The following is a 9,467-nucleotide window of genomic DNA, read 5'->3' as shown; positions in this document are numbered from 1 at the left end:
CCCCCCCCCCCCCCCCGCCGCCCCCTTTCTCTCCGGCCTTTACAAGCGCAGCTGCACGATGCGCGGAACCTGACCTCGTTCGGCTACGGCGCCTTCCCGCCCATCGCAGTACCACCACATCGCCAAGTCGGGCCCAGACCCCGTCGAGCACACGGTCACCGTCAACGTCGAGTACACGCGCACGTTCCTGCGGGCCCTGTACCGCGCCGAGGTCGCTGCGGGCGTGCTGCGCCCGCTCGGGAGCGAGGGCATGTGGTGGGACGACTCGGACTCGGACCGCGAGGACTACGGGTCCGACAGTGAGGCTGGCTATCCCAGCATCAGGGACGACTGCTGCGTCATGTGAGCGGGACGGGCGACCCTCGTCGGCCTCGACGAGCTTGAGAAGGTCGAGCAGGAGCGTGCTTGCGCAGCGAGGGACCCACGGCGGCGGTTGGCCGTCTTGTTCTAGTTCGTAGCTTTTTCGCTTGATGCATCTTTGTGTTCTCCCTCGTCGTGCGCGCTCGTCACTGCTCGCGAGAGCGCTCTCGAGCGTTGAGAGCTGGCTCGAGGAACTCGCGGGCCCGTGCGTCGAGGGAACGAGAACGACTGGATGCAGCTTCTAGGGCTACAGCTATCTACAGATCGACACCGAGAGGGACAGAGATACTAACACGCCATCCTCCACGGTCTAAGGCCGAGCCCGCCGCCGCCTCTGCTCGAGCCAGCGCTCGCTCCTCTCCTCCCGGCTCACCTCGCCGCGCCAGCTCCACCGCTCCCCTTTCGGTCCCTCGCGCGCTCCCACCCGTCCTCCTCGAGCCCGAGCTCGTCCCCTCCCGCCTTGGACCTGCTGCGCCCCCTCTGCAGCCCGAGCTCGACCGCCGCAAGCCGCTCGTACCCGTCCCTCGCGCTGCTCACCTGGGCCCTCGCGAGCTCCGTCCCCTCGCCGCCTGCCGCCGCCGCGTCGACGCCCGCACCCACACCCGCACCCGCACTCGATGCGGCCGCCGAGCCGCCCTTGCGCTCGAGGGCGACGCGCGCGGCGCCGAGGACGATGATGAGCGCGCCGAGGAGGGACCACGCGTCGGGCGTCTTGTTGAACGCGATGCGCTCGATCGCGAGGGTGAACAGGAGGCCGGAATCTGTGCGAGGGGAGGCGGACCGGCGAGGTCAGTCACCGTGCGCGTGCGAGGAGGAGAGGAGGGAAAGAGGAGGAAGGACGGGGCGACGCACAGGACGCGAGGGCGCCTCGGCCGGCCTTTTCGAGTACGAGGCCGCGTGTCGTCAAGGCCTGGGCGGCGAACCCGAGGACGCCGATCGGGAGGAGGAGGCCGAAGAAGCGCGGCGAGAGGCTGAAGACGGGCGGCGCGTCGAAAACGAACGGGTACAGGGCGCTGACGAGGACCTGTTGGTGGTCGACGATGTTCGGGAGGTAGAAGGAGGAGGCGAGGAGAGTCGAGGAGGATGAGGGGGGAGAGGGGAAGAGAGGGAGGGAAAGAAGAGGAACGTGCGTCAGTACGCCGATCCTTGCGACGGGTCGAGGGGACGAGCGGGACGCACCGAGTAGATACAGAAGTACGATATGCTGTGCAACGGGCTCGCACGGGTGCCGATGAACCGAATGATGATGGCGACGAGCGACGACGTGAAGCACCCGGCGAGGACGAGGCAGATGGCAAAGCTGCGCTGCTCGGCCGTCACCTTGTGGCCCGGGATGTCCTCGGTGAGGGTCCGCGACGGGAAGAGGAACGTCGGCTTGGCGATAAAGACGGTGCCGGACAGGGACGCGAGGCCGACGAGGGCCTCGAGGCGCGAGTAGGGCTCGCGCAGGAGGACCCAGCCGAGGATGCCGACGAGGATAGGCGACAGGAAGAAGAGCGTCGAGGCGTCGCTCATGGCGAGGTACTGCAGGGCAGCGTAGTTGGTGTACAGCCTGTGCGGGAAGGAAGAATCAGAGCTGCGGCGCGGCAAGGGAGAGGAACGGCGGCACAAGACGCACCCGAAGAAGCCGACGAAGCCTCGTAGCGCAAGGAGCAGGCGTACTCCTGGCGGACCGAGGAACGGGTTCGGGTCGCCCGTACTGCGCAGGTCTGCGAGCGCGAGAGAAAGTCAGTCTCGGGAAGAGCGGCGGCCGAGGGGAAGGGGACGCACACGTGTAGCAGCCGACCCAGGTCATGGCCATGCGGATCAAGATGAGCTGCACGAGTCGAGCAAGTCAGGACGAAAGGCTTGAACTGCGCGACGACGCACTCCAGAGAAAGAGAGAGACTTGCCTCCCAGACGGGCACTTGAACGTCTCGCTCGAGGAGCTTGACGCACATGTTGATGAGCGAGAAGCCGAGCTGCGCCGTCGCGATGAGAAGGAGGCCTGTGTCGCACGCAGGAGAAGTGAGCGTGCCGAAGTGAGGAGGAAGGAAGAAAGAGAGAGCGAACGGACCCTCGTTTCGCCGCACGACGCCTCGCACCGCGCCCGTCCTCCTCGTCCACTCTGCGCGCGCCTGCTCGACAAAGCCGCCGTCTGCGCCGTCGTACGCGCTCACGCGCCGATGTCGCTCGGGCGCGAACGAGGTCGGCGCGTTGTCGAGGAGGCCTGCAACCGAATCGCGAGGGCGGTGGCCCTCGCGAAAGGGCGGGATCGGTGCGGGCTTGTGGACGAGGTGGGGGTCGTCGTCGTCGCCGCCGTCGTCGTCTTGGTCGGACGCATAGTCGGCGGGAGATCGGATCGGGCGCGAGGCGAGGGTTGATGAGGTCGACGAGCCGACGGCGGCGACGGTGGGGAGAACGGCGACGAGCGGGAGTGCGGCTGGCGCAGCTTGTGCGGCCGGTCCCGTAGCCAGCTTTGGCTCTGCAGAGCTCATCGAGGCGACAGTCGAGGCGAGGGACGAGGCGAGGGGTCGACTCGGACGAGGAGCCGGTTCTGCCGGCGGCACGCTCGCACTCGCTCTCGCACCTCACAGACTGGGCCGTGCTGCCTGTACAGCTACTGCTGTCCTCTATCCAACTGTCCCACGCCACCTCGCCCGTTCAACAGTGCGTCCCTCGTCCCTCCAAGCACGCTCCCCCCCCCCCACCTCGACCCGAGCTGACCCTCGCCTCGCGCCCACACAGCCACGCGACCACCATGAGCGACGACGACAGCGATACCTGGAACCCGCTCGAGGACGACGACGACCCGTGCGACTGGACCGGCGACCTCGACCTCGACTCGGACCAACTCGACGACGACGACGTCGACGACGACGAGCTGGCACCTCTCGCCGAGTTCCGCCAGCTGTGGACCGAGCAGCTGTCGCAAGAGCAACATCAAGGGCCGCAGCACACGCCAGCGCCCTCTGGTCCTCGTCCAGCTCGGCACTTCCATCCCGTCCTGTCCAACCCGGACCTCGTCGACCTCATCTGCGCACATCCAGAGCTCAGCTTGCGCGACCTGCGCTCCCTCGCCCTCGTCGACACGGTCGTCGGCGCCGTCGCCCGCCGCCGCCTCTTCCGCACCGTCTCGATCTCGACCCCGACCCGCGCCCACGAGTACCTCGCCCTCTCGCGCGCGTCGTCCCTCCCGCCGCCCTCGACCCTCGACGTCTCGCTCGCCGACTACCGCTCCATCCTCGCCGAGACCGAGGCGTTCCAGGTCCTGGTCGCGTGGAAGGGCGTCAAGGAGGACCGACAGAACTTCGAGTGGTACTACGACGGCGCCGGCCGCTCGGTGCGGCGCCAGCCGTGGCTCAACGACCTGTACCGCAAACTAGGCGAGGACGCACCTCCCGAGCGACTCGAGGCGGCCAGGCGTGCGCAGCAGCGGGCCTGGGCGCGTCGAGTCATCGAGGCGCCCCCGGCCGACAAGTGCGAGGCCGACCTGCCCGGCGGGCCGATGCTCAAGGAGCAGGTCTGCGACAAGGTCGTCGGCAGCGTCTTCCAGACCTGGCCGTTCACGCCTCGCGCCGACGCGACGGCCGTCGGACCCGACCTCGCCGACCTCTTCCGCCTCTCGCAGAAGCGGCTCACCCTCAGCCACCCTCTCTCGCACTACGTCACGCCGCTCGCGCCCATCCTCGCGTCCACCTCGACTCTCGAGCACCTGCACATCGTCGGCGCCGAGTACGAGCACGGCGACACGGTCGACCCGTCGTTCTGCGGCGGCCCGTGCGTCGTCCAGGTCAACGCGAGCCACCGCGGCTTCGTCGGCGCGCCGAGCCGGCTCGTGTCGGTCGAGCTCGAGTCGCTGCAGCTCGCCGTGCTCGACGTTGCGAGTGCGGGCGACGCGAGCGGCGACGGCCAGGACGAGGGCGAGCGCGAGTGGGGGCCCGAGCGCGTGCACCTCGAGCACGTCGTCGCCCGCCCGCAGACGGCGACGGCTCGTGCGAGGCCACCGCCGCCGCTCCGCTTCTGGCGGTCGGAGGCCGACCAGTACAGTCACGACGACGAGCTAGAGCCCTTGCGCACCCGGTTCCTCTGCCTCGACCTGTTCACGTTCCTCGGTCGGCCGGCCCTCACCTCGCTCCGCCTCGTCGACGTGCACGGCGTCATCCCGTCGACGATCTACCTCGCCGTGCAGCGCAGCGGTGCCTCGCTGCGTCACCTCGAGCTCGTCGACGTCAACTCGAAGGCGACGGCGCAGGAGGGCTGGGACCGGCAGCCGTACGTGCCCATCGTCAAGCACGTGTTCCGCATTGCATCCAGCGATGCCTCGAGCTCGCCCTCCTCGCCCCTCGGCGCCTTCGCCACCGACTCGGCCGCCCTCGACGCCGTCATTGCCGAGCGCACGCACCTCCCCTCTCCTCCCCTCGCACCTCTGCACCCCTCTCAGCGCACCCACGCCGCCTCGTCCCTCCCCTCCCTCTCGCTCGCGTCCGCCCTGCGCCACTGCACCTCTCTCCGCACCCTTCGCCTCACGTCCACGACTTTCGCCCTCCCGCCCGCCGAGCCGTCGTACCCGCCCGACCTCCTCGACGCGCTCCTCGCGGCGCACCCGCCGCTCGAGCTCCTCCTCTGGCGCGTCGGCGTACCTGACGGCCGCACGAGCGCCGGCGAGTGGGCCCGCTTTGCCGAGCGGCTCGAGTCGCTCTCGGGCGAGCTCGGGACGCTCGACGTCGGCGAGAGCGAGGTGTGGATGGCGCTCAAGCGGCCGGCGCGTGGGTCGGGCGCGAGGGACGAGGCGTGCGGCGTCATGTAGCAGGCAGGCGAGGAGAGGGGCGTCGAGCTTGCAGTGCGAGTCAATCGGGCGCGCTTTCGTCGCTCTCGAGACGACGGACGAGGAGAAGGTGGGCGAGAGATGCGAGTTGCGAGGGGGGGAGAGCTACAGGATCAACAGGAGGGAGAGGAGAGACTTCTGGAGAGGCGCGCCGAGAGCGCGAGGAGGAACTAGACCGACGTCGCCTGCTGGACCTCGCTCGACTCGACCGCAGCGACCGGCTCCGCCTTCTCAGCCGCGCCCTCGCCCTCAGCGACGACGAGCCCGGCCTCCTCGTCCACCTCGACCTGCCGTGCCGCCGCGTCCGTGTCGATGCGGGCGAGGACGTCGCCTGCCGAGGCCGACGAGGCCCGAGCGTCCTCGCCGACGGCGGCGGGCACGAGCGGGTGCGGCGTCGCCCACCTCGCGTTGTCGAGCCTCCTCGGCCCGGCCTTTGCGCCCTCGACGTCGTCCCAGCTCGCGAGGTACTCGTCGCGCGCGATGCCCTCCCAGCACGTGCTCGCCTCGTCGAGCCAGCTCACCTCGGCCCACCCCCTCTCTGGCGCGGTCGTCGACTCGCCGAGCCCCTCGCCCTCGATGCCGCGCCCCCTGTCCTCGGGCCCCATGCGCAGGCCCATGAGGCCGCCGCCGTAGCCGTCGAGCTTGAGGATGAGCTCGCGCGTGACGCTCTGGATGCGGTTGGCGCGCATGCGCAGCAGGCGGCGGAACAGGGCGGGCCCGTCCTTGCGGTCCTCGTTCGGGATCGAGGCTATGAAGGACAGGCCGCGCGCGTGGCCGTTCGACAGGCGCGCGAGCGTCGCCGCGAGGGGTCGGGTCGGGAGCGTGACGGTGAGGAGGGGGACGACGAGCGGCGGCGAGGTGTAAGGGGGCCCGGGGCGTGTGTAGTCGGTGACGGGAGGGAGGAGGCGCGCGCTCGTCGAGGCGATGAGGGCGTCGAGCTCGGCGAGGGTGCGGCCCTGGGCCGAGACGGCGTCGGCGGGCGCGCTCGAGGACGGCGCGTCGGCCTCGAGGTCGGCGGCGCGCAGCGTGCGGGCGCGCTCCTTGAGGAGCGCGTGGAGGAGCTTGCTCGCCGGGCGGTTGAGGAGGGACCGGTCCTCGGGCGAGCCGGGAAATACGGCCTGGTCGAGGTACTCCTTGCTGTCGCCGAGGCACGCCCAGTGGGCCGGCGTCACGACAGGTTGCCGCGGTTGGCCGTGGCGCAGCTTGACGAGCTCGGTCTTTTCCTCCTTCCACGTGCCGTAGTTGAGGGCGCGGAACCGATCCTCGAGCTCGCTCTCGCGGCAGTAGCCCGAGAAGCACTCGCGGCGCGTCTGGCGGCCGTGGCCCCACCGTACTGGGTACCGCGTCACGGCGAGGTAGACGACGTGCGGCTCGTACGCCTCGGCGGCGGGGCGGATGCGGTTCGGGCCGACGCGCACGTCGCGCGAGTCCTTGGGCTTGCGCGTCGGGTCGAGGGTCGTCAGGAACTGGAGGTGCCGCGGCTGCGTGAAGCCGCCCATGTCTGCGCGCGAGTGGGAGAGGTTAGCTGGCGCTTGTGAGAGGTCCGTGGGAGAGAGAGAGAGAGAGAGAGGGACGGACAGGTCTTGGTCTCGGTGAGCTGGGCCGTGAGGTCCTTGCGCTCGAGGCGCTCGGCGCGCAGAACGCGGGTCTTGTGGTACCGCTCGAGGTCCTCGGGCGACGGCTGCGGGTGCACGATGTCCTTCTGCTGCTTGGGCCGCCTTGGCTTGGCTCGAGCAGGGTCGCCCGACTCGCGGCGAGGGGCCGACCAGGACGACGACGACGACGACGACGACGGGTGGTCGCGGTCGCCACGGGCGTAGTGCGGTACGATGCGGCCGTCCCTGACCCTCGAGGTAGGGCGGCGAGCGTCGGCGTCGTCGTCCCAGGAAGCTTGCGGCCGCGAGGCGAACGAGCGGCGAGGGTCGGCCGCGATGGCTCGTGAGGTGGATGCGACGGCTGCGCTCTTGAGCAGAGGCCGCAGGGTGGGTGCGGTGCGCAGCATGGCTCTCAAGGGGCGAGAGAGCGCTGTTGCCGAGAGCAGGGGAAGCGAGCTCTCTCGCGGCCGCGGCGTTGATCGAGGAGGACAGAGATGAGAACGCGACTCGCTCAGGTGCGTTTCCTGCGAGGTGGGAGCGGTCTACGAAGTGTAATGCATAGCTCTGTCGCGCAGGTAGCTCCCCCCAGAGGCGAGCGAATCGAGGCGGACCTCCGCGGTTTCGCAGGACCAAGTCGCGCTCACCTCGACCCGCTCCCACTCGCACCCTCGAGCCTGATCCGCCTCGAGACGCGCCCAATCAGCCACACCAAGCTCTAGCCTCGAGCACACGCGCGCACCTCGTCGTCCGCCAGCGCCCTCGCCTCTCCCACCCGCCCCTCCCCGTCACCCCACCTCGAGCCCGCCCACCGTCCAGCATGAGCTACAACCCGCACACGTCCAGCTCCAACCTCCTCGGATCCCTCGAGGGCAACATCACGGCCGACGACGAGTCGGCCGCCGAGGAGGGTCGCGCCCGCTCCAACAAGCCCGCGTCCCAGCAACCGCTCCTCCCGACCTACACCACCTCGAGCGCACCGCCCGAGCAGCGCGGCAGCGTCCCCGTCACCAACGGCATCAGCTCGACCGACGCCGCCGGCGACAGCATCTGGAGCCAGTCGGCCCACCCGGTCGCCCTCTTCTTCCTGTACGCGTTCCGGTGCGCCGCCATTGCCACCTACCTCCTCTGCGGCTTCTTCGTGTCGTCCTACGTCTTCTCGGTGCGTCCCTCTTTCCCCTACCTCCTCCGGCACCAAGGCACTGACACCGCGCCCGCGCACAGACGGTCCTCGTCGTCGTCCTCCTCTCGCTCGACTTCTGGACGGTGCGCAACGTGTCGGGCCGGGTCCTCGTCGGCCTGCGCTTCTGGAACCAGGTCGACGACGACGGCACGTCGTTCTGGGTGTTTGAGAGCCGCAGTGTGCGTCCTGCCGCCCTCTCCCTTCGTCTGCTCGTGCGGCGCATTCTTCGTCGAGCTGACTATGTGAGATTGGTGGCGAAACGTACAGCCCGAGCAGCCGGCAAACGCGGTCGACGCCAAGATGTTCTGGATCGCCATGTACTCGGTGCGTCTCGCTTCGCTACGTGCGAGAGAGGCGGACCATGCGTCGAGCGTGCCGGGCGCCCAAGCCGGCTCGTCTCGACTCTACGCTGTCCTGCCGACCGCATGTGTTGACTCGAGCACCTCCTCGCGCAGTTCCCGGCGGCGTGGATCCTGCTCCTGTTCGTCGGCCTCCTCAAGTTCAACATCTCGTTCCTCCCCATCGTCATGCTCGCCCTCGTCTTCAACGTCACCAACACGATCGGCTACACGTACGGTGCGCCCGGTCTCTCTCTCTCTCTCGTGTCCGTCTCGACGAATGCCCTGACGTTCTGCCCTCGCCTTGCTCCTCGAACGCACCTTTCCCGAACGCGCCTCGACCTCGTCCTCCCTCCTCGTCTCGGCTTTCCTTCTACAGCGGTACGTCCTCTCTCTCCTGACTCGGCGACCCTCTCGCGGCAGAGGAACGTCTCACTGACTCTCGCCATTCGCCGCTCGCAGGACCGCGACGCCAAGCGGCGGTGGGCGACGGGCATGGCGGCGCAGGGCATGCTGGGCCAGATGGGCGGCATCGGCGGGAGCCTCCTGAGCGGTATCGCGACGACGGCGTACCGCAAGTTCCTCGGCTGAGGAACAAGGGGGCGAGAGGGGGCAATGCAGGCTCGGTCCAAAGGTCAAAACGCGAGAGAGCGGGAGAAAGAGAGAGCGGATACGGGCTCCTCGCGCGAAAGCAATGGTGGGGCGTGTGCCGCACGTCGACGAGAGCTTGGCGAGGTGGTTCTGGGGTGATCTGAGGTCGAGGTGGGGCAGGTGCAAACTAGCGAGCGGAGGGAGGTGTCGAGACCTCTCTCCCTCCTTCACTTTCGACGGCTCTCGCTGTCGCGCAACAGCCTCTCGCTCTGCGCGACTTGGTCGCAGGGCGTGATCAGCTCACGCACGACAGGATGCGCGGTCTCGATCGAGCTGCAGGGGGGTGGTGAGGGCGCGCAGAGCGTGACTTGAGCAACGGCGGCCTCGTCACCTCTCCGCGCCCGTCGCTGCTTAGACTCACCCCTCACCGCCTCGCCCCCACTCGGCGTCGAGTCGCCCGCCTGAGCACCCAGGGCGCGCTCCCAGCACTCGGTGCACCTCGACGAGGGGCCTGGACCCTCGCCCCGAGCGCCCTCGCGCCCCCCGAGGGTCAGAATGTGACCGTGTAGCACACCCATGAACAAGTTCCAAGCCTG

The 9,467-nt window shown here is 69.2% G+C and overlaps 5 protein-coding genes across 5 annotated transcripts; 3 read left to right on the top strand and 2 right to left on the bottom strand.

Annotated features, from left to right (window-relative positions):
* Positions 1-109: 109 nt before the first annotated feature.
* RHOBADRAFT_40693 (uncharacterized protein) lies at positions 110-346 on the top strand (the record flags this gene model as incomplete). Its single annotated transcript, XM_018413748.1, has 1 exon — positions 110-346. A coding segment is annotated over one exon (237 nt), but the record flags the coding sequence as incomplete, so codon positions are not given.
* A 383-nt stretch (positions 347-729) lies between these two features.
* On the bottom strand, positions 730-2,058 carry RHOBADRAFT_11265 (uncharacterized protein; the record flags this gene model as incomplete). Its single annotated transcript, XM_018412038.1, has 4 exons — positions 730-1,121; positions 1,213-1,384; positions 1,540-1,912; positions 1,979-2,058. Coding segments are annotated over 4 exons (1,017 nt in total), but the record flags the coding sequence as incomplete, so codon positions are not given.
* Positions 2,059-3,100: 1,042 nt separating this feature from the next.
* RHOBADRAFT_40691 (uncharacterized protein) lies at positions 3,101-5,149 on the top strand (the record flags this gene model as incomplete). The annotated part of the gene is made up of 1 exon (XM_018413747.1): positions 3,101-5,149. One exon carries the CDS (start codon positions 3,101-3,103, stop codon positions 5,147-5,149), a length of 2,049 nt encoding a protein of 682 aa, XP_018274196.1.
* A 115-nt stretch (positions 5,150-5,264) lies between these two features.
* RHOBADRAFT_50654 (uncharacterized protein) lies at positions 5,265-7,169 on the bottom strand (the record flags this gene model as incomplete). Its single annotated transcript, XM_018415431.1, has 2 exons — positions 5,265-6,668; positions 6,746-7,169. 2 exons carry the CDS (start codon positions 7,167-7,169, stop codon positions 5,338-5,340), a joined length of 1,755 nt encoding a protein of 584 aa, XP_018274195.1. The 3' UTR covers positions 5,265-5,337.
* Positions 7,170-7,552: 383 nt separating this feature from the next.
* On the top strand, positions 7,553-8,917 carry RHOBADRAFT_50653 (uncharacterized protein). Its single transcript, XM_018415430.1, has 5 exons — positions 7,553-7,921; positions 7,984-8,121; positions 8,210-8,266; positions 8,398-8,544; positions 8,743-8,917. The coding sequence occupies exons 1-5, from the start codon at positions 7,580-7,582 to the stop codon at positions 8,869-8,871; spliced, it is 813 nt and encodes a 270-aa protein (XP_018274194.1). The 5' UTR covers positions 7,553-7,579; the 3' UTR covers positions 8,872-8,917.
* The last annotated feature ends 550 nt before the right edge of the window (positions 8,918-9,467 follow it).

This window comes from Rhodotorula graminis, assembly GCF_001329695.1.
Source record: "Rhodotorula graminis WP1 unplaced genomic scaffold RHOBAscaffold_1, whole genome shotgun sequence".
NCBI classification, from domain to species: domain Eukaryota; kingdom Fungi; phylum Basidiomycota; class Microbotryomycetes; order Sporidiobolales; family Sporidiobolaceae; genus Rhodotorula; species Rhodotorula graminis.
Note: the sequence above shows the minus strand (reverse complement) of the source record. Positions and strands in the feature narration are given on the sequence as shown.

Coding starts and splice junctions, on each gene's coding strand:
- RHOBADRAFT_50653 (XM_018415430.1), top strand. CDS start 7,580: ATGAGCTACAACCCGCACACGTCCAGCTCCAACCTCCTCGGATCCCTC. Junction 7,922..7,983: donor TGTCGTCCTACGTCTTCTCG/GTGCGTCCCTCT, acceptor GCCCGCGCACAG/ACGGTCCTCGTCGTCGTCCT. Junction 8,267..8,397: donor TCTGGATCGCCATGTACTCG/GTGCGTCTCGCT, acceptor CTCCTCGCGCAG/TTCCCGGCGGCGTGGATCCT.